This window comes from Glycine soja, chromosome 19, assembly GCF_004193775.1.
Source record: "Glycine soja cultivar W05 chromosome 19, ASM419377v2, whole genome shotgun sequence".
NCBI classification, from domain to species: domain Eukaryota; kingdom Viridiplantae; phylum Streptophyta; class Magnoliopsida; order Fabales; family Fabaceae; genus Glycine; species Glycine soja.
Window position 1 is genome coordinate 41,284,851 of NC_041020.1, and position 23,823 is coordinate 41,308,673.

At 32.9% G+C, this 23,823-nt stretch overlaps 4 protein-coding genes across 7 annotated transcripts; 3 read left to right on the plus strand and 1 right to left on the minus strand.

The window, feature by feature from the left end:
- Nucleotides 1-173: 173 nt before the first annotated feature.
- On the minus strand, nt 174-5,269 carry LOC114400119. The gene is made up of 6 exons (XM_028362401.1): nt 5,176-5,269; nt 4,834-5,052; nt 3,900-4,080; nt 2,823-3,237; nt 1,757-1,834; nt 174-896 (listed from the first exon to the last, which is right to left on the minus strand). Exons 2-6 carry the CDS (start codon nt 4,927-4,929, stop codon nt 404-406), a joined length of 1,263 nt encoding a protein of 420 aa, XP_028218202.1. The 5' UTR covers nt 4,930-5,052; nt 5,176-5,269; the 3' UTR covers nt 174-403.
- Nucleotides 5,270-7,166: 1,897 nt separating this feature from the next.
- Nucleotides 7,167-11,992, plus strand: LOC114399023 (BTB/POZ and MATH domain-containing protein 2-like). The gene is made up of 4 exons (XM_028361118.1): nt 7,167-7,873; nt 8,790-9,138; nt 10,567-10,843; nt 11,472-11,992. The coding sequence occupies exons 1-4, from the start codon at nt 7,446-7,448 to the stop codon at nt 11,648-11,650; spliced, it is 1,233 nt and encodes a 410-aa protein (XP_028216919.1). The 5' UTR covers nt 7,167-7,445; the 3' UTR covers nt 11,651-11,992.
- Nucleotides 11,993-13,319: 1,327 nt separating this feature from the next.
- On the plus strand, nt 13,320-15,098 carry LOC114399025 (sm-like protein LSM2). The gene is made up of 3 exons (XM_028361119.1): nt 13,320-13,505; nt 13,589-13,747; nt 14,720-15,098. Exons 1-3 carry the CDS (start codon nt 13,503-13,505, stop codon nt 14,837-14,839), a joined length of 282 nt encoding a protein of 93 aa, XP_028216920.1. The 5' UTR covers nt 13,320-13,502; the 3' UTR covers nt 14,840-15,098.
- Nucleotides 15,099-18,467: 3,369 nt separating this feature from the next.
- On the plus strand, nt 18,468-23,823 carry LOC114400127 (mediator of RNA polymerase II transcription subunit 33B-like). 4 transcript variants are annotated; one of them, XM_028362415.1, is made up of 4 exons: nt 18,468-18,555; nt 21,007-21,098; nt 22,162-22,368; nt 22,889-23,823. In XM_028362415.1, the coding sequence occupies exons 3-4, from the start codon at nt 22,260-22,262 to the stop codon at nt 23,266-23,268; spliced, it is 489 nt and encodes a 162-aa protein (XP_028218216.1). In that variant the 5' UTR covers nt 18,468-18,555; nt 21,007-21,098; nt 22,162-22,259; the 3' UTR covers nt 23,269-23,823. The 4 variants fall into 4 exon arrangements, with proteins under 4 accessions (XP_028218216.1, XP_028218218.1, XP_028218217.1 ...); XM_028362417.1 differs by having other exon boundaries at nt 21,007-22,368; nt 22,904-23,823; XM_028362416.1 differs by lacking the exon at nt 18,468-18,555 and having other exon boundaries at nt 18,566-21,098.

The following is a 23,823-nucleotide window of genomic DNA, read 5'->3' on the forward strand; positions in this document are numbered from 1 at the left end:
ATTTTATGATCCGGAGACCACTTTATAAGGTCTTAGTTCATTCACTGGTGGACTGCCCAGGTGCCCCTGGCACCCCCGAATTCTGGTGAATAGTGGTCAAGAGTTTCAAGGGCGATACAACATTTTAATTTTAATCTAAGTGCTTACTTCAAAAGCCTATTAGTTTTAAACAATGAAGTAATAAAGAAAGTCAGTTTATTGATTCCATTGCAAAATTCTATAGTACAAGCTAACTATAACACCAAACAATGCTTCCTGGGTTAACTGAAAGTAGCAAATTAACTACAACAGCCAATTGCTTATCAACTTGGTGCCTAACCTTGGTTCTAACTATCTGCTTCTCCAAAAGCCATCACTGTAACATCCAACCAGCCAGAAATAACTACATCATTGGAGATGTTACTCAAGCAAGCCTTAGCACTACCACTGCTAGCAAGGCTGCAGCAGTATAGTAAATATCTCTTATGCTCCTATCCAGCTTCTGCAACATTTCCTCTTCTTTCAAACCCAACTTTCCGGCATTCTTGCTGATGTTGACAATCGTGGCCCTTAGCTTATTTACAGCCCCAGAAAGCCAAACCAACCCAAATCCAAACCCTGTGTTGAACAAGCTATAAGCACAAAAGGTAGCCCTTCCACAAGCTAGGTTACACATCACAGATAGCAGGACTGCAAGGCCGGTACCGGCAATGCCAGCAGAAAATTGTGTCAGGAGCTCCGGAAGCTCAGGCCCGGATTTCTTCAGTGAGAGAATTGCTGTTTTACGACGTTGCTTCTTGTCAACCATCAGGGACAGAAGGGTCTCACAAGCATGTGAAGAGTTCTTGTAGAGATCCCTTTCCCTGCCTACTTTCTTGTTCTTTCTTGGTGATGGCTTGAGTTTGACTTTCTCAGGACTGCCAGACAGGAGAGAAGCATTATTAATTTTATATATTTCTCGAGCAAGAAATTACTATTGGCATTGTGTATTCAGTTGATGAGACTACTCACAACTGGGGCTGGGGAGATACAGTCAACACAAGTGAAAGCAATAATGCAGCCCACAGTTGAACATGATCAAGTTTATCCACATCCGTGTATAATGTCAATATTAAAAGAAACTATAGAAGAAGATAACCCTTTCTCGTCAGGCATTTCTTCAAAAATTCAGTTCAGATGAACTATTCTTATAATCTCAAATGTGGATAAGTAGTGAAAACAGTGATGCATATGTTTAATCTCTCATTGGACAAAAAGGCTCCACAAGTTTACAAAGAATGGCGTGATTGTCCAAATTCTTTGAATAAAAAGTAATTTCCTAGAGAAACATTTACCACTAAAATTAGTTACCAAGAAAATAACTTCAATTACAAAAAATCTCAGAAAATAAAATATCATAATTATTGTGTTTGATTTGTTTATGAAAATGAGTTTTCGTGCTGCAAAAAATTGTTTCCACTAACTATAATAATTTTTTATCCTTTCTCAAATACAGGCCTAAAATTATGTGTGTGTGCACAAGTTAAGCCTAAATATGTGTTTGATCGTGTGTGCGTGCAACTCAGCTAAAGCCTTAAATGTTGGCAATAAAACAGCCTAAATATTGTCTGAATGGTTTCAAGAAGCACCTAAGATTTACTACTCAGCAGTTTAAATGCTAAACACGGGTGTTGGAAGATGAATACAGGTCATTTTTTATTTTTTTACTGTTCAACATCAGAGCATATCTCTGCCAGAAAACAGGTCAAGACAATCAAGGAAAGTATATATTGCATACCTCTTTAAAGGAGCAGTTAAGGTGGATTGATTCTTCAATGTGGAGGAATGATTTCTCTCTAATTCATTGATATTCACCCTGTCCATATGGAATACTATCAAAAGTAAGTTCCTTGATACAAAGGAAACAATAATAGACTGTTACATTTGGAGTATAGAAAACGGCATCCGTCCATCTATCTATAAACTCCACATATTTGAAGTGAGTAGTGATAATGGAAGCTTATTGTCCCAGTAATCAATGTTTCGGCGGTCATTAAATATATTTTGATTACACAAGACTGATTTTCAACTTGGTCCCCATACAAAAAAAGTTTTAAATTTATTTTCAATGTAATCCCTGTTGTCAGTTATTATAACAATGTGAGATTGACATGAAATTACTGTATGGAGACCAAATTGAAAATGATTGTCACATATGGGGACAAAAGGTATAATATTTCTGGTTCTCATGCATGAGACATTTTTAATTTGATGCCTATACTTCACAAAGTTATAATTTCCAATAACGGTATTATAATAGTAATAGACTGCAAGAGCCAAATAAAAAAATTGTGCATATTGGGACAAAATTGAAAACTTTTCATACAGGGATCAAATTAAAAACAAATATCACGTATAAGGAGCCAAAAATATACTTCAACCTAAATAATAGTGATTATGGACAATTTGGCATTGTCAAATTTGCACAACCATGGACTCAATTTTTGAATTTCTTGTCATGAATATAATACGACAGAGTCAGCAGTCTTAAGGCTTGCAAAGACTCTGGCATGTATATAACATCTAAAAGGATAATAATTTTACTATATACTAGAAAAGATACATATCATTTGCAAACATGTTTTGATAAAACTGTTATTTTGATGCTGAATATCTAATTAATGCAGAATGGTTGATGCTAATGCCAAGGTCAACATAATTTACAAAGAAAACTATATTATCACTGTTATAAAAGACAAGTGAATTCTTAAGTAAACAAAATAGTCCTTCATGTGCCTGGACAATCAGAATTTTATTAAATTGGTTGAAGTTTAAACAAGTCAAGATGGTCAACATATTTATACCAACTGAAGTGTGGAACAAGCATAGATTGCTTTTCACCCTTTCGTGAGCATTTTGATAAGTATGACTCGGCAACTACAGAGAGAAGATCTTTCAACTCAATTGCAGTACCCATAAATGTCATTTGACCATCTGGATGAACCGTGATCTTTGATGAAAGGGCTGAACCTTGAACAAAATACAGCAAAGGCTTCAGGATGTTGAATTTGCTAGTTGGGTAGATAAGAGATGACAATGGTTGCTGAGTTTCATCAATGCCTGACAACTGCAATTTCATCAAGTCTGATAACAAAGATAAATTTGCTCCATCTATCCCTGCTTCGGCAGTCTCAGACATTAGTAAATTTATAATTTCATCACGCTTAGTGCATTGGTCAACAATGCCAAAGCCAAGAAGAACTGCATTTGAGCAGTTTGCTGCCACCAAAGACAAATAATGTCATTCAGAAGTCAGAATAAGACAAATAATGTAAAAGCACATAGGATTTGGTGGCAAAAAACATCTTAATTATTCATCTCGACAATAAATGCAGACAGAAGAAAATGTGTCAACCAAACTTCTGTCATGCTTTCAGGTTTTCACCAATGAGGCAAGTTAGTAACACATAACATCTGAGAGAGCAAGGCAACCTTCACTGGTTACTCTAAATTATTGGTCATCAGATTTAATATCTTGCCACTTGTTAGGATCCAATATGGGACTCGAGTCCCACATTAAAAGTATGGGATTCTAGTGTGGGGTTTTAGGGCCTTGGGCTCTCCAACAACCACAGCTAGCTTTTGAGGTCATGAAGACACAAAAAGCAATCAGAGAATATTGAAATTCAAAATGTATTTGCAGAATCATTACATCAAATAGAATTTAAGTAGTGTAGCCAGCCAGTGTGAAATATTTCAACCTGATTAGTCTATGAGAAAAGGAGATAGAATCATTAAAGAACAGACACAAAAGGTGGGTCGGGAGTATACTATTACTTGAAATTTTCTCATCTACACTTTTTACCAATACCTGGGAATGATCAGACAATTATCTAATATCATAGAAATAGTTAACAACAAAATGGTTTGATCAAACATACCTTGGTCATCAATAAGCATGGGCCTTTCAACTGAGAAGTCGACATTGACAAACTTGTTATAATCAAACCATTCATTTTGAGATTTCATTGACTCCTCACATGGACTTGGCTCAAGACAACGAGACTGATATCTGATCAGGTCTGCTTTTGCTACTGGAGAAGGAAAGAATGTTTGGTAGCCCTGTCTTGAAAAGAAAATTAAAATATAAGCAGTTAAAAATTATGCATGCACAATAACCTAGACTACTCAGCCAGAATGTCATAAGTAATCAAACATACTACAAGTATTACAATCGTGTAAACATGTCTTGAGTTCAAAATTAAGGGTGGGGGGCAAGTACTACTTCATGGAGGATGTTACTATGAGTTTAATTGTGATCCATTACATGTTTGTATACACTTCTTAACACTGTCAAAACCAAGGGTGAGTTAAGATGAAGAGTTTTGGAGGGGAATTTCTTTATTATAGGTGAGCATCTCCTAGTTTAAGAAATTTACGATTCAGACAAATGAAATGATAGACTATTTGTAACCTTCAAATCACCATTATTCATTTACTTAAACAAATTTTAATTCCCTAGATTAAGAAATGAAATATTAACCCTCCCCTACTCCAACCTCCTTCCTCCAAAGATTGATCAATTATGAATAAGAATTATTAAAAGTAACACAAGAATCTCTAATTCTATTCCTTTCATTATAAAAAATAAAATATACAAGTGAAAATTAGAGAACATTTAGCAAAAATGAAAAATTCACACCCATTCCCTGCATTGCCAAACATACCCAAGAGTGATCATACCAAGGTCACATAGTCACAATCCCTTTGTTAATACTTAATATGAATATAATCAACAAACCCTTTTCCCAATATAACACCATTGCATCCATTAATATTGCTAAAACCAGCAAAATCTCAACTTGTTGATGTTACCTTCATGGTAGCGCAGGGCAAGCCCAGTACTTGTGGGTGCAAGACAAGGCCAGGAGGGTAACCATGAGAAGCCATCAAACAGAGACTCTGCACCATTTTTTGAAAGAAACCCGGCTAAAGAAACGACTTTCTGTAGCCAATAGTTTCCTCCTTTCGTGCCCTCGGTCACCACGCCCCCATACCATACACTTTATCCCTTCTTCTCCAGCACCTCAAATCCTGGGTATTTTCCACAAACCCAAAAACACAAATATTAGGTTTTATTGTGATCCATCAGCTCAAATAAAAAATCCACTTGCTTAATCCAGAAACTTCCGAAATGGAAGAACCAATGGTACGCACGGGCGTGGTAGTCAACGTTCGTATCCCACAAAAGACAAAAACAGCTTGTCCTCGGCTTCATATCTTTCACTACATATTTAGGCATACTACTACGTTTACTTATCAAAAATAGGTTGTCACCAGAAAACATTCAACATCCCATCAATATTTCTTATTCTCCTTCATCTCTTTCTTTTTTCTTTTTTTTTTTAAAGTATTTCCAGATAGGATTGGATTCAATCATTTTTTAAAATAAAAGTCATTCTCGATTTAATTTTTTAAATTTATCATTCAATTGATTTAATTTAAATTTTTAATTTGATCCGATCAAATTTAAAATCATTTGGATTGAATTAATTTTTATTTTTAATCATATTTTAACTTTTTTAGATAATAAAGGTAAAATATATAATAAAAAAATTTAAACACCAAATATTTTATTTGTATATTAGTAATTAATAATAGAATATTTACATATCATAACTCAAATAAACATTAAAAATATCTTTAACTGAATATATTTTTCATAAATAAATATAAGTTATATGATATTTTAAAAATATATGAGAAATAAAAATAGAGATAACTGATATTATAAATTTATGAATAAACCACATGTATGAGTTTGGTGGTTTGAATAAATTTCCAAAACCAATTTCAAAATATGATTCGATTTAATAAAAAATTAAATTTTCCAAATTTTTTATATGTTTGATTTTTTTTATTGGTTTATTGATGTATTTACTTCTTATCACATCATAAAATTTAACATATATTTTTTTTCACCTTTGTAAGTGTTGTACAAGAGTTTGAGATATCCATTAAACTTTTTCTAAAAAATATATTAAAAAGATACTTCATTGTAAAAAATAAATACTCACATTTTTTTATTAGTAGCAGCGGAGACACACACGCTTGTGTGGTCCCAATTCTATTACACTGAATTTATGTAAAAAAGATAAATATTATCAAGTGTCTTTAGAAATTAAAAAAAAATATTTTTATTAAAATATATAATTATTTTATTCGTGATTTTTTTATGTTATCCCATGATTTACATAATAATTTTTTTTCTTTTAATGTTTTAATTACTGATTATTTTACATCAAGACCCTAAAAATACAATAATAAAATTAGATTACTTAAAGTAATTTCTACCGAATAAATCTCCTGCCCCAAAAAAAAATCCACCTAAATTTTTCAGAATCTCATTCTAAATAAGAGAATTTCGTAACCACAATGAAGTGATGCTTAAATGGGATAAATTGAAAATCACACACATTCATTTGCCCAGTTAAATGTAACAATCACTCAAGTTTATCTCGTATGAATAAAATTCAAATCTTCAATAGATAATTTGATTCTTCCTCAAAACCAATTTCAACTAAATATTAAACAATCAAATACACACATGGTTTGAGATTGAGATAGCTGCAAAAATTAGACTATTTTAATAATAAATTATTTTTGTTTGAGTAAATTTGCTATAAAGTGGTTTAAAAAGAAAATTTTATTTGGATGCAACAAAAGCCAAATTTTGCCCAGTAAAACAATATAAAAATAGCTGAAAGAAGAAAAAAAATAATCATAAGTTACAAATTTCAAATCCATAAAAATAGCTTGTTTTTTAGAAGAAGAATTTTTTTTTTATGAATTTCACCTTATCTTCCCAAACATTCAAAAAATGAATTAGGTGAGGATTAATGTAACTTATAGACCAAACTCAATTCTACAAAATTAACATGTAAGATGATGTTGCCCTTACTTAAATGCATTATTTTGGCCTTATAAACTTTTTCCCATCAAAACAACTTAAATTTGAGATTATAATCTTTTCCAAACTCACGATAAAAATCTATTGGTACTGCTTCTTTACTGATTTCGTAATTTTTTTTTACAGTTTTACACATAGGTGTTTCGAAAGGAAAGCGAGCAGAGTAAGACAAGTAGTTGGAGGTCTCATCAAATAATCAATATTCTCCCAAAAAATAAATTTATTTAAAGCCCATAGCTGTTGTTATTGGAAGCCTTTATTTGTCATTTCGTTCCTCAATCAATCTTTTTGTTTCTGCCCCTTTCTTTCTCTGAATCGAAACCCTAGAAGTTCGTCGTCTTGTCTTCCAGAATCTGACAACTTTCCTCATCCGAACCTAAATTCTCTCATCAAACCCTCACTTATCCAATCCCCACCCAAATTCCCCGCATCGACCTCACTCCCCTAAATTCCCCCATCGCCGGCTCTCTCACGGCCGAATTCATCGCATCGCCGGTTCCGCTACGGTGGCTATCGCATGGGTAAGATTCTCCGAGAAAACGCGAAGCCGTCGGCAAATTCCTCATCGGCGTACCCCTCTGCGGCGCCCGCCACCACTTCGTCGACATCGGTGACGGAGACGGTGAGGGGGTCACACCAGTTCAAGATCACGGGGTACTCGCTCTCGAAGGGGATCGGGATTGGGAAGTACATGGCCTCCGACGTGTTTTCTGTCGGAGGGTACAATTGGGCGATTTATTTCTACCCCGATGGGAAGAGCGTGGAGGACAATGCAACCTACGTGTCGCTCTTCATCGCGCTGGCCAGCGAAGGCACCGATGTTAGGGCACTTTTCGAGTTGACCCTTTTGGATCAGAGTGGGAAGGAGAGGCACAAGGTGCATAGCCATTTCGAGAGGACTCTTGAAAGCGGGCCTTACACCTTAAAATACCGCGGTAGTATGTGGTGGGTTGATTTCAAAATTTAATCTTGTTTTCAATTTCGTACCTTGCATTTTAATTTTTATGAGTTTTTTGTGTGTAGTATATGATCTGAAAATTTTATTATTGTGAGTTTCTGCTTAATCAGTGATCTCCAGTTTCTATACTGCGTATACAGTTTCAATAAATGCTCAAAATAAAAGCTTCGCTGCCATTCATAATGATTTTACCTAGTTAGAGAGGATTATTACCTTTCATGGTACATATGGTCTCTTACAACAAAAAAAATCCACTATGTTTGCTAACTTCCGTGTAACATTATTGGACCATGTTAGATTTGCATCATAGTTCTAAATTGCAGTTGCAGCACAGCGGCTGCTGCGATGTGAGTTGCAGCCATAGTGGTGTGAAATTGTTATATGCACTGAATGTAAAAAAGAATTTTACAATTATTCTAATTATCGGTATATATATTTTTATTTATAAGATAGTATAACTTCCATTGTGGCTATGTTGCGGATGCATTGCAGCATTTCGTGTGATTGAAATTCACGCTGCCATTGTGGGCTGTTGCTGTTGCAGTCAGCTCGCATTTTTGGTTGTGGACCGCAATTTAGAACCATGGTTTGCATTACAGATGCTAACATGTGCTTAAAAATGTGTGATTATTTTTCTTTTTATACGAGGTAAGTCTTGTAGGGCGTTGTATGCTTTACTATTTGTCTGATGGAGTAGGTTTCCATGGAGTGATTCGAGCAGTGAAATCTTTCATCCCTTGCTAGTTGCTCCTCCCACAAATGCTGTGGAAAAAGGGATGAGGGGAATAATAATTTCTAGTGGGGAAAATGTTCATGCCTTTTGATTGGTAATTTTGTATCTTTTGATGGAACTACTGTTTCTTTTTTTGGTAAGTGCTAATCGTTTGATGCTTGGTGTTTCAGGGGTTACAAGCGGTTTTTCAAGAGAACAGCTCTAGAGACATCAGACTACCTTAAAGATGATTGTCTGTCTGTGAATTGTAGTGTTGGTGTTGTGAGGTCACACACGGAAGGTCCGAAAATCTATACCATAGCAATACCTCCTTCTAGCATTGGTCAGAAATTTGGACAACTGCTGGAAAGTGGTAAAGGCAGTGATGTAAATTTTGAAGTTAATGGTGATATTTTTGCTGCACATAAATTGGTACTAGCAGCTCGTTCACCTGTTTTCAGAGCACAGCTTTTTGGTCCTATGAAAGATCAGAATACCCAGCGTATTAAAGTTGAAGACATGGAGGCTCCAGTTTTCAAGGTTCGTTAAATGTTCTTTGTGCCTCCTATTATTTTATTTTATTTTTGTTTGTAATGTGGTCACCTGATGTGGTTTTTATTTTTGTCTACTAATCACATGTGCTTCATGATTTTGTGCATTTCATCCTTGGTTTTTCCTTCATAGTTCCATTATTAGGAATATGTCTTTCTTTATACCCACTCCTATGCTCTGGTTCATGTATTAGTGAGTTGTATTCAGTGTTATCAATGGCGGATGATTGAAGACCATAATTCTGCCATATAAACACATTGTGGCCTATGGTGCTGCCATAGCAGCTGTCCCTCCACAAATTGCTTATGACTGTCGCCAAAAAATTCACCATGTCATTCTGCCATGGGAGCCATGGCGCTACCATTTAACTATGGGTTGTTTCAATCTATATCTCTTCCGTGATTCTCCCCTATGAGAAAAAGCACACATTTCATTGTATTGCCTTTTTTCATGCCATTCTGTAGCATCATTGACTGCAATATGATCACTCATTTGCTGGCAGTCCCACATAGAGAATGTATGGACCTTTCTCATTTAAATTGATCATTATTATGAGCTTGTTCAGTTGTTTATGGCTCCTTAGGGGTTGTGTGGTTTGAGAAAATGTTTTCTGTAATATGTTTTCATTTTTAATTACAAAAATGGCATCTTGTTTTTACTCTGTTTTATGTTTTCAAAAGTTTATATTGGAAAAAAATGAAAACTTGTTATTATTTTCTATTTTCATTTTTACTTTGACAAACTAAAAAAAAGAAAGAAAATGAAACATGATTTTTTTCTCAAACTAAAGTAAATGAAGCCTACCAGCTGGTTCTGACTAGCTGTAATATCATTTGCTGAATAAGAAACATGAATTCAGACCTTGAAAGAAAACTCATTGTAATGTAACAATTTGCATTTAGAATTGGCAGATTCACATGGCCTTTTGGCCACAAGAAGTTATTTGATGCTTTTTATTATCTATGGTTTGGCTTTGTAATGGATTCTTGCTACTACGTTTAATTAATCTAGTTTCTTTTTTTTTCAAGTGCTACTGCCTACCATGTTGCCAACTAAATTGATCTTTAAGGTTAATGAATGTGATATGATGTTTCTCATGATATAAATTATAATAAATATTTTGAATATGCAGAGAAAATTGACTCGAAATGAAAATTGAAGTTGAAACCTTTTCTTTATTGATTTATTTACTTTTGGATAGTTGCACTTAGAAGGAATGTCATGGTTTTGTTTTTCCGTAATTGCATTAGGTGAGTACTTGGTGACTCTGGTTTCCATACAATCCTGCAACTATGCAAGGCTCGTCTCTAACTCTAATATGAATGTGTTTGTGACTTTGTGTTTAACCTGATAACTTACGCTGAGCAATATGTGTGTATAATGTTTCTTCAGCTGTGCCATTTCTTTATTTTTCAGGCATTGCTTCATTTTATATACTGGGACTCACTACCAGACATGCAAGAGCTTACTGGGTTGAACTCAAAATGGGCATCAACCTTGATGGCTCAGCATCTTCTAGCAGCAGCTGATCGATATGGCTTAGAGAGACTTAGGCTGATGTGTGAAGCGAGTCTCTGTGAAGATGTTGCTATTAATACTGTGGCTACAACTCTAGCCTTGGCAGAGCAGCACCATTGTTTCCAACTGAAAGCTGTCTGTCTCAAGTTTATTGCTACCTCTGAAAATCTTAGAGGTTTGTTTTTCCTTTCTGAACTTCTACTTTGTTTTTCCTCTCAGTGTGTGATTGTGACACTTAGAGGTCTGAAAGTTAAATTTGTTTCTGAATATCAACACTGATGCTTGTTAATTGCTACTTTGTTTGCACTCCAGTTTGAACTTGCGTGAAAAAATGCTAAGCTCTAAAGGGATCATGTGGTTTTACTTTAATGTGATATTTTCTATGTACTTCTAATTAATCCATGCAAAAACAGCTCAGTGGTTGTCCCAAGTTAAGTTGACCTCATAGTCTTTGTCACCTGTTAATTTGTACCAGAAAACTTTATGAATCATTTTTCTCTTGTGAATATTAAAAATTTTCTTTCTGCTTCCTTATCTTCTAATATTTTTATTAAAAAGAAAAACAAAGGAGTGCATAGATTATGGAACAATCAGTATATGTCTTCCAGGATTTTGGTTTAAGGGGTGAAATATTTGGTATTCATACTTAAAAGTTAAAACACGTTTGTTATAGATGGTTATTTGCCAGAGTTTTCTGTTGTAAATTTTTCTGGGCAATTCGAATGAAATTGCTGATAACTCTTTTATCCTTCATCCAGAAAATTATTATTAACGAAACTATTTCCATCTTTTTGATTCTTCAGCTGTGATGCAAACTGACGGATTTGAGTACTTGAAGGAAAGCTGCCCATCTGTTCTGACTGAGCTATTGGAGTACGTGGCCAGATTTACTGAGCATTCGGACATCATGTGCAAGCATAGGAATGAAGCATTACTTGATGGCAGTGACATAAATGGGAGGCGGGTGAAGCAAAGGCTCTAATATGTGAAGAACACTGCACAGCTTTCTGTACATCCCTCTTCTACTCTCCGTTTTAAAAGATAGCGAGAGCATGGTTAGAGGGAGAATATATATAATCTTTTATAGGATCAGAGGCAATTTTTAATTTTCTTAGCTTATTCATGTGTAAGAGATGTAAATGTAATTTGTGTTGTTGCTGTTACTGTTCTGTTTCACGTGTAGGTTTCTGTAATATCTTCAGTATCACTTTTTACTGGAAAACATGCCTTGCAAGTGTTGATCATTACTTTTTATATTCTGTATGCTTATTATTCAAATGTAGTAGCGTAAGTGCCCTTGAAACATTTGACTGGCATCATCTTATTCTATTCTCTATATCTTTACGAATTATGCCAATACTGCAATACTTACTGGCTAAGCCGCCGCAGCCTTCAGTGTATTTGTGGTTGAATCATTCCTTTCAAGATCATGAGGCCATTAATCATTATGGCGTGAACACCTTTCATTTCTGATATTTCCTTAATATCTGGCTGCCCACTTGTAAAATTCCCCTTTTTCCCGCTTAAATTTATTGATTATCGAGTAGCAAACTTGGAAAATAAGGAAATTTGAAATTATGAAGCAAAATTATATACCAAATTAAGCTAGGAATTTTGAATTCAAGTTTGAAGGAGATGAAAAAGTTTTTCCATACACAGAAACAGGGGTAATATGCAACCTTAGCACAGGTTGCTAAAAGTAAAAAGGCAAAATGCAGACAATTTGTTATTTTCTAAAGCCCAAAGAAAGAAGGGGAGGTGACACAATGCATGATCAGTATAAGAAACCAAAACTTTAAAGACACGACGAGTGTAAGAACCCCCAATAAGTGTAAGAAACCAAAACATATGTCTAGTTTTTCCATACACAATTTAAACAGGTACATGGATAATAAAATAACAACCAAGTCTAATCCCACCAATTTTCTGTCATTTTTTTTACAATAGATATTACATTAATCTTTTTACGTTATAACAACATTTTATATTTTATCTTTTCTTGTATAATCACGTATTCATCTTAACATTCTCATTTTTACTACTTTTACTTTTCTCTCATGTTGTTCCTTTAAAGTTTGGCATTTAATGCTATATAGTATAGTATAATTATAAAACTTGCTTTTAAGTTTGATAGGCACTTTGTGATCACAAATTATTTTTTTATACTTTTCTCCATTTAAGTCATCTCGCTGTTATTTTATGTGAGATTCTCATTAATTTCATCATTATCTTGTATGATTGATCCCAGATATTTAAACTTAGAAACATGTGATATGACATTTTTTATTTGGACTAAAAAATTAGGTGAGTTGGATCTTAAAATCTCACCAAAGTTAGAACAAGAATCAAAAAATACTTGCAGAGATACTTACAAATTATTCACTTATATGATCTCATATCAATAACAAAAATCAAATTCATGTCCTTTTGGAACATAAATTTATTCCTTATCAATTAGACCAATCTTTATTTTTCATCACCTTTTCTTTCCAATGTCATATTTTTAAACAGGTACATGGATAATAAGGCACCATACAAATATTCAATTCAACTTATCAAAAATAGTTATTCTTCATAAAATAAAATAGTCTCGTGATTGAGACATCAAAATTTGATTGAAGTGATATCCGATTATGCAAGTGTTCTATTCTTGTGATCCAAAGCTCTTGGAGTTTGGGCGGGGAATGTGGTGCGGGGCAATTTCGGCACAAGAGTAAAATCTTGATACTATTTATTCATTTTTCGGAGAATAGAAATTCAGAATAAGGTTAAATAAATTCTCGTAGCAGCGTTTTGTTTCCCATCGCCCCCTTTTGCTCTCCCTCTGTGCAGACATGGTACAGATTCGTTTCTTTGTTTTCTGTTTTCTGTTTCCTGATTTTCGTTTGAGTGGTGAAAATTGGGTGGGTTGTGGTGGCAGTTGTTCTTCTCGTACTTCAAGGATTTGGTGGGGAGGGAAGTAATCGTGGAGCTGAAGAACGATTTGGCCATCAAAGGAACATTGCATTCTGTTGATCAGTACCTCAACATCAAGCTCGAAAACACTAGCGTCGTCAATCAAGAAAAGTACCCTCACATGGTATCCCTCTCTCTCTCTCTCTCTCTCTCTCTCTAGGGTTTATACTTCTTCGTCTATTTGTATTTGCCGTTTCCTTTGATAGTCTTCTGCATTTTAGGGTTTAGGGTTTATAATTTTTTGGGGTTATGATTCAATAGATTTCCGAGTAGCCACTGATAATCTGTATTCGTAAGGCCTCTTTCTTTTCTTTTTGGGATAAAAAAAATCAGGATATTTGAGTCGTTTTGTTAACCTCTCCTGCGGCTCAAGGACTTGGGTGTGATGTTGATGTTGGAGGTCTGAACTCATACCAGGCCACCTTTTATCTTAGTATTGAAAAAACAAAATTACTTTTTAATAGTATTGTTAAATTTTAAAAGTTGTTTCGATTCTGCTTATCAATTGGTGAAGTGTTTAAGCATTTAGCACATGTTAAATAATGAGATTGTTTTGTAATCAGTATTCAAATTTGAGTATCGGCGTCAATGGTGTGCCTGTGGTTACTGGTCAATTTTGAATTTAGTTGTAGATTATGATTTGAATTGTGTTGAAAGTTGAGGTAGAAGATTTCATTTGAAAGTAATAGTATGTCAGGATTCTGGAGTTCATATGTTTGGTAGCTTTGTGTTTTAAAGGGGACGCCCCATTTTGTGTTAAGTGTCATTGCCCTGAATTAAGGTTATTTTGGTACGCCATTAAGAAAAGACATGGATATAGTGAATTTGATGGTAGAGGAAATAAATACCAAGGTATGCTGCGATAATTAGAATAGATAAACGAGGGATACTCATTTTAAGGATATCATTGCAAAAGGGTTTCCTAATACTGCTTTGGGTACGAGAGAATCAAACATTAGAATGAATGGAGATTTATACTCATTTTCCTGGTTAATTTTGTTACCCTTAATTTGGAATATGACCTGAATAGCTTTAATGTTGATTTGATTTTGATTCTCTTCATATTATAGTCAGTAACGTGTGACTTTGGTTTCAGCTTTCTGTAAGAAACTGCTTCATCAGAGGTTCGGTAGTGAGATATGTGCAATTGCCTCCAGAAGGGGTGGACATTGAATTATTGCACGATGCCACAAGAAGAGAAGCCCGGGGCGGTTAGTGTCTTCATTTTGTGATGTATCTTATTTATGAGAATTCGGTGGGCTTACATAAGGTGGATGTTAACCTTCCTACTTCAGAAGGAAACTCTTTTCAGATGTTAAAGGTTATGTAACTGTATTGGCTTTTCCTTTTAGTTCTTTTGGAAGCTTTGTCCAGTTTTAATGTGACAAAAATGATACTGGTGTAACTGCATTTCTTTTTCTTTCCCCTAGTGCCTCTATATTCGAAGAAATATCACCAAGTATAATGCATTTATATATATAAGCTTAGTGCGTCAGATATTCAAGTGATGATTCAGACACCGTCTTTTAAAAAAATGACTTTAAATTTCTATAAAAGGTGAGTATTTTTGTTCTTCTGTTTTATAATATTTTTGAACAAATTAAATCTTAATTTTAAAATAAAACAAAATTAGCGTTGATATAATATCAATATATCAGTATATTGTTAATACTAAATAATTAATAAATATATTTAATACTAAAAAATACCAATATATTTATTTATTTGTGTATTGATACTATATATCAGTATTTCTTGTATAGTATTTAATGCATATTAAATTTAATAAATGTAATGAAAATTTGTCTATATAAAATTTAATTGATTTTATATGGATCACTATTTTGAAATTTAGTGCGTATTATATATATATGGGTGTGTGTGTTAAAATTATTTTCTTATTTAAAATAGAAAAATGCATGTTTATATAATATATCTTAAAATATAAAATTTAAAATGTATGTTGATATATAGGAACAAAACTATTTCCTTTAGGTTAGGCAAGTAAATACATCTTCAAATAAGATTACTTTTTTTTTTTTACTAACCATGGTATTAGTAAAAAGTAATTTTCATCATATGCTGTTGGAAATTGTAAATGATAATGAATATTTTTCTTCTAAATTTATTTCATACTTAAGGGTTAATTTGAAATAATATTATTTCATAAAAATTTTGTATTCTCACTATATTTATTTATGCAATATTTAGCATGGAATATCTTGTAATAAAACTATATAAAAATTTTAAAAAATTATAAAAGATACTTAACAAATTATATTTCCTTATTTAACATTTAATTATTAGAATTTTATAATGACACAAGTGAAAGTTAATGATACTCCATTAGCAAAAAATGATGTCCCTAGTTAGATATTTTATGAATTTAATTTTAGATTTTTACTTATATTTTCAATAGTATGTTAACCTATAATCTAACTGGTTTGGTTGTCTTAAATTGTAGTATAACACCAAAATCAAACTTGTTAGTTATAAAATACAAATCTTACAATACTACTTTGTCCTTAGGTCATCACTAAGAAGATTTCTCGCTTTTTATACTGCCCGAGGCAGGCGGGCTTTACTTTCATAAAAATATTGTTTTTTATGAATAAATAACTTAAAGAATTGTTTTCTAAAAATTGAGGTTCTTACATAGAGAATTTTAATGCATTTATATATATATATATATATATATATATATATATATATATATAACACTTTTTAAATTATTTTTTTCAAATTTATTTATTTGTAGTCCTTCAAATTTGTATGAACTGTATGCCAAGAATTAAAATATAATATTACATATTAATAAATAAAAAAGTTGTTTTTAAAAGAATTTAATAAATATGTACGGTATAATACTATTGATTAATTAAAAAAAATTAATATCACTTTTAAAATATTTATTATGAAGTTGACAAAATTTATTTTTAAACATGACAGTATGTAAAGCTTTTACACTATGAATGGATATATTATGTTTTAAATTAAAAACATATTTAAAGTAGTAAAATATAAATAAAAATAGTTAACTAGCTAGTATTTTTTCACGCTTCATTAACTAACTAGTATTAAATATTTTTATATTTCTTAAACTTAATAACTAGTCCATAAATTTATTTTTACATCTCCAGCTGTCCAAATCTTTATACTAAAAAGTAAAAACTAGGGCGAAGGTTACAGTGTGTCAAATGATTCACCGGTGGTGAATGTGAAAATACCGAGAATAATAGGTAAACTATTTTTTGGTCCAGTTAATTGGAAAATAATCTTTTTTTACTGCAGAAAATAGTCTTATTAAGTAAATGGCATTTATACCCCCACTTAAAGTAAAAGCACCAGCTTGCATCATCTTTGATTCCCACATCTAAATAAATCACCGACCAAACAAAAAATGAAGAGCATAAAGACAATCGCGATAAAAGTAAAATAAATAACCGCAAAACCTTAAATCAACCAACCAGCCGAGAAAGAAAACTTAAGACAAGTTATCTGTTTTAGCATATTGATATAGATTTTTTTGTCTTTTAATTTTTTCTAATTGTGGCTTGTGAGGTATATCTCGTTTATTGGTGTATTATTTTAAGTTTAATATAATTTACATTTTTTTTAAAAAAAAAAAATCCTCCAAACTAATCTCACTTATATATTCAGACACGCACGTGCATATAATATATATATATATATATATATATATATATATATATATATATATATATATATATATATAAAAGGTGATAATTATAATATTTATACAACTATCACCATAGCTAATAAATAATAAATTATAATTGACTATTATAACTATAACTAATTTTTAAAATATGAGTATAATTTGATATAACTAGTTATTATTTTTAAAATATGGATATATAACTAGTTATAAATAAACAAGTTATTTGAAATACCTATAACTATAAAACTGGTTATAATTTTATATCTACTTTTATATAATTAGTTATATAAAATTTATTTTAGTTATACGTATTTTTTTAAAACCATTTTTTTCAAGCATTCATAAAAAGTAAATCCTCACCAATACGGCATGATTAATATATAACCTTATTTTTTAAGCGAGTTCGATCCTTAATTTTTGCATATAAAAAAACATCACGTACCTTGACCATGATATCGTCGAATACATTGATGTAGAACTCCAAGTGTCTTTGACAAATTCTTCTTATAGTGTCGATTTGACAGAGTTCAGTGGAAGAGAGCTAGGCTCGTGTTTCCTGCTCAAAGGGACCATTTGTAATTTTTTACCTCTTACACGTGAAACGACGACGTTTTAGGGTCGAGAAACATGGATCCTTAATTTTTTTTACAATAGGATCAAAACAGACAATGCATCTTATATATTAAATTTAATCAAATCTTATCCGGATATTTTTTAATTTTATTGATGACTAATTATCATAAAAACGTGTGATTAGTTTCTTTTAGTATGGTTTTTCTAGACATGATAATGGCACGGATACGGGGGAATGAATATGTGATTTTCCTATTTGATTTTTTATAAAATAGTGTCACATATATATCTAACAAAAAAAACTCTCATTCCATCGTATGCATATTTGATCATAAATTTCTAATCTCATCGCCAAATGAACCTAAGAATCAATCATGGCTCGGTAATTATTGTAATAAAAATCCTAGAGTGACTCATCGCCAAATGAACCTAAGAATCAATCATGACTTGGTAATTATTGTAATAAAAATCCTAGAGTGACAAGAGTATGCACGTGAGTTAGAAAGACAAACAACAACAAAATGTTAATTAAATAATATGTTATATAAAATACGAACAATTTAGTCATTATGTTCTCTATTGAGTAATTTATGTCAACCAAGGGTTAGAGAGAAAATTCTATGCACGGAAGAGGATAACGTCTCAGAGTAATCTTGGAGGTCCCAGCAAACCCCCAGGTAAAGGGAGAGAGAGAGAGAGAGAGAGGGATAATGTACGTTTTGGCGTACGGAGAGAGTTAGGAGTTCCCCACTCTCAATGCTTTTGGGATTACGATTCGTAAGACACGTATACGTGTTGCCATTGTTATATAGCAATTAATTCAGACATTGAGAGACCGATGTTACTCTCTCACTATCCGGCAAATCCCGGCCCAAAGCAATTGATCAATTGCTTGAAGAGATTTTTTTAAAATATGTCATGTGATGATTATGTATTTTATTATTATGGTGGTCTATATACATGATTATACTTGTGAGATTTGTTTCATAATGTCTTTAATGGAGCGAGTTGTGCTTGACTAACTAGTGAATATGGGAATGAGTTATGAATAAACTTTTTATGCTAAGTCTGATGGTTGGTTATGCTTAAAATATATGAATTGTGATCATTGAGACTAGTGGGTGTAATTGTTTTAATTTATGCATTTTGTCCTTTTATTATTTAAATTGATGCAATTGTTTCCAATTAAGAGAAATATGCTCAATCTAATGCTGATTATATTGGTTGTGAGAGAATTCAATTGTATAGTTAAACTGTGACTGGTGAGTTGTGAATGGTGTTTGAGAGATGCTTACATTGTGTATATGACTGCTCTAAGTGAATTGAATTGTGGTGCAAAACAGGATGTGTATGGAAGTGCGATTAATTGGTGTGTGAGTGCTAGATTGAAATATGCTTTAAGTGTATTTATTAAGTGACTTGTGGATTCTGAGTTTCTGATTTTAAACAAGTAACTTGCTGGATATTTGAACTAATAATTGTTTCATAAGTTCCTTAATGAATTGGCCAAGCTATATGCTAATTACTGGTGTAAAATGTGAAAATTTAAATTTCTAGGCATAGACATATGAGTTGTTTTGTGAGTACGTTAGCATGTGGAGTGTGTAGGAGATGTAACGATTGAATCTGTGATTGTATTTCTGCCTTAGGTGTTATGGAAATCAAGTAAACTACACTCTTGATCTATAAGTAGTTGGAAAGAATTTAGAAGTAAATGAATGACTTGAAACATTTAATGCTATATGCTGGAATTGTGAGACAGCATCACCCTGTGTTATGGTTTAAACAGTATTTGCTACAGGTGTTTGTTTTTATGCCCTTTGGTAGTGTTGTAGATTTGTTTGCCTTCTTTATAATGCTTTTGAATTTTGTATAGTTTTTAGTGATTGCTTTACACTGCATACTCCATGTTGATTTTGATTTTGTGTAGCTGTGAGATAAAAATAATAAACTTCATTGTTTGGCATGGATTGATGCTTGTTATGTATTTTTAGTGAAAAATAGACTTGATAAGGATCTTGTAGGATTTGGGATAAGTGGATTTGCATTTTTAGAGAATTGATTATGAATTTTATAAAATGAGTGTGGGATGGAATAGAATTCTGCAGTTTTTTCTTCTTGGAGTTGTAATGAGACTTGATTTGAGGAAGTTGTGGTAGTTGAAAAATTATAGGAAATATTCCAGTTCTTTCTTGATACTCTGGGAGGTTCTCTGTAAATTCTTAGCCCTAATAATTTTTTGTTTTTGAGATTTTTCACACCCAACTGTCTTTTATTGGTCTAAATTGTTTTCAAGCTAATGTATGGTTCTTATGTGCAACTTTTGGTTTTAGAAAATCTTATACTTAGTTTCTTCAATAGTACCTATCTACATCTATATCTAGATTTATATGAACTTATAATCATATTATTTGGTATAATTTAAATTCAAAATCCTTTACTTTTAAAATTCATATATAATGTTTTAACTAGTCCTAAACACTTCTTCTTTTGAAGGCTTATGATTTTGTTTTATGGGTGAGAAAAAGGCTTGTCAAATGAAAAGCGGGCGAGTGTTTTCTGAAAAATTTATTCCATCCGGCTCATCTCTAATATCAAGAGAAAGAAATTGAAATAAGTCATGCATCATGGGATCCCAGGACTTAGTGTCCATTGCTAGGCTTAGTGCCACCCAAATTTGGTGATATCTCTGGCTTAGTGTCATTCCAAGTTTTTGGGTTATTTCATGGCTTAGTGCCAAGGGTGCCTTATAAATACTATTTGGTACTCCATGCTTGACATCATAAATGGAAGAGTAGTAATTAATTAACATTGGAACAAGCATCACACTCATATAGGATGATTAACTTTGTGGGTTAGGTGATTGTTTGGTATATGTGGATTGTAATGATTTCAGACTGTGTGATGACCAGTGTAAGTACAAATACTTTGATTGAGATATGTGTTTCTGCCTGATATTGACTGTTAGCACACTTGCTTGTTATATATAAAGGATATTTTGTTAGTCATAAAGTATGGTGTGCAACTCAATAGGTGTATATATGTGTTAGAGAACTTAGGTGTTATCTGTGTGTTTACTTTCTCGTACTTGACTACAAAGCCTTACTCATCCTTGTATATTTTTCTAGGTTTTGCTTGATTTTAAGCAGTGAACAAGCAAGAACGATCACAGGAGGGCCACAGTGGGAAGGCAGATGGCTGTTAGACACAACTACCGAGGGTTCTGTGTTGTTATATGTTTTGCTTGTGCTTTGTTTTGTATAGTCTATTTGTGGGAGCTTGATGTCCTAGACTTATCCCCTATTCCCCTTCTTGTTGGAACAAATAAAGTTCTCACACACACTCACACTATGCACTCACTCACTCTATGTTAGAGAATAAGAGAAGATGAAAAAATTGATTGAGAAAATAGAGGAAACTTAGAATTCTGAATTAAAACTTCTGCACTCTCATACTTCTCATTCATGATCACTACTATTTTTATACACACTGTACATGTAGCTATAACAACCTTCATAGCTATCAAACTAACTAACTCCTAACTAACTAACTGAATTAAAACATACATCAACACTTCCTTGTTGTAAATATTTGTGACTTGTTATAGCGGGTATTCACATCCCTTCTTCTTCTATTTTTGAAAAACTTATATATCCCAAATTTGTATAATTGATGTTCTTGGTACCCGCAAATAGTGAAATGTTATCATATTCTCTATTATAATGGATATATCCTACCCTATATGATCTTAAATCAGGTATCCAAGATTTTGAGTGATCTAAAGGCTTTGGCCTTCTACTAGCCTTATTATGATAGTATAAATTGTTATCAACTACTAGATATACTTGAACCATTATTTATATTCTGCAGTTTAAATTACTCAAATTCTTATGTGTCCAAATTTAATTCACCGGTTATTCTTTTAAAATAAGAAGTTCCTTGTTCAAAAAAAAATTTAATTAATGTCATGTCCAAATCACAAACAATTCCTATCTTTTTATCACCTTGAGGACTCCCCCACTACTATCGTGGAACAATTTAAAAAGTTTACACATTATTTACCACAAGAAAATTTTATTCTCACTTTAAAATGCAATCTTAATTTCAATCTTAATGGAATAAAGAGTGATATATCTTGATATTGATATACCCCGGAACAATATTGATAGTGAACCACATATATTAGGGAAATTTGCACTGGGTTGTATTGTAATAGTGATTTTTCAAACCTTGTTTAGTATGCTTGCTGTGTAATTTGATTTTCACGTTCTTTGTTTTCTCAGGCCTCAAAGATCTAGCCGATTTTCTTCCAGCTTCTTTGGTTACCATTGCAAGCTACTTTTCAGCTGAAGATACGCGGGACATATGGAAGCCAGCTTTTATGGATGGAACTGACTGGATTAGCCCTGCTGCAAATTTAGCTCTTGTTGAGCAACAGATAAAGAAAATCTTAGCAGCCACAGGTGTCGATGTCCCAAGCCTTGATATAGGTAAATTGGTCTTAGTCTCTTGTTCTGTATTCTTTTGGATTTTGTTAAAACACTAAGGAGAATTCAAACGACTGTCTTGACTAATAGAAAAGAAATCATTTATTATATTGCAAATACAAAAAAAAAAGTAATTGGGAAGATTCCTTATTTGCAACAGGAGATCCTTAAATGACATTGTTACAAAGATCCATAATCTTTCAAGAGAGCTGGTCAGGACGAATTATATTAATCAACTTGCTGTATGGTGGACAAAATTTGTCTTATTTTTTAATCTTTATAATTATTTAAGTATTAAGTACCTTCAAATGATATTTAAAACTTATTAAACACTTCCAATTACTCAAGAAAAAGTAAGTAACTTTTTTTTAATACAATGGATGCTTTTTTTTTAGTCAAAGTTTTCTACTTTCATTCATTTCATTAACCAGTGTTCTTGGAGTGCTTGATAGCATTTGCATTAATATTATGGTATGTGGAACCAAAAGGTTCATTATTTCGACAGTATTTTTAATTCCTGTAGATGGGAATTCTCCAGCTACACTTCCTTTGCCTTTGGCAGCTTTTGTAAGCCTCACAATTACATATAAACTTGACAAAGCCACTGAACGATTCCTTGCACTGATTGCCCCTGCTGGGAGTGCCCTTGCTTCTGGTTGTTCCTGGCCCTCCTTGCCCATTGTGACGTCTTTGTGGATCCAGATGGTGAAGCGTTGGAGTAACTACTTCGTGCTCTCTGCTTCCAGCACTGTTTTCCACCACAACAAGGATGCTATAGTTCAACTACTTAAAAGTTGCTTCACATCCACCCTTGGGCTAGGCTATGGCAGCATTTATAATAACAGTGGTGCCAGTGCCCTCCTCGGTGTACCGGTCTATTGGAGATATCACGTTATTGATTGAAGAAATTGTGCCTATTTTAATGCTTTCAGTTACAGACATTGCAAGTAGTGATTTGATGCCCAAGAGAGTTGTAAGAAAACCAAGTTTGGGAACAAATAAGTTTCTCTTGGTGGCCTTAAAGCAAGGGTTTGGGCTGCCTTACCCTTGGGTCGGCCCTGAGCTTGATGGTGGGTCGAGCTCCATCATGGGTCCGGGTAAATGAGTAATTGTTCGGGTAAAAAAAGCAGAGAACTTGTTCACGGGTTTGCCATGGTAGCAAGGTGGGGTTCAAGGTGATGTTACGGTTGCAAACATGGATATTGTGGAGGTGCCCGGAGATGGCGACAGATGACGATGGTTGTAACTTGTAGTGTTATTTTTTTAACATCTGAAATTCTGACTTCCAAGCTGCTAGATTCTTGAAGTCTTCAATTTTCTTTTTTGTCTATCAACATATATCTTGGCTCCAAATGTTTGGGGCACATTAACAAGGAACTCTTCCTAAATGAGGATGTTGTCGGTGCATCCGGATGCTTCCATCTATAAATATAAATAGTGAAATGCTTCTTAGTTCCA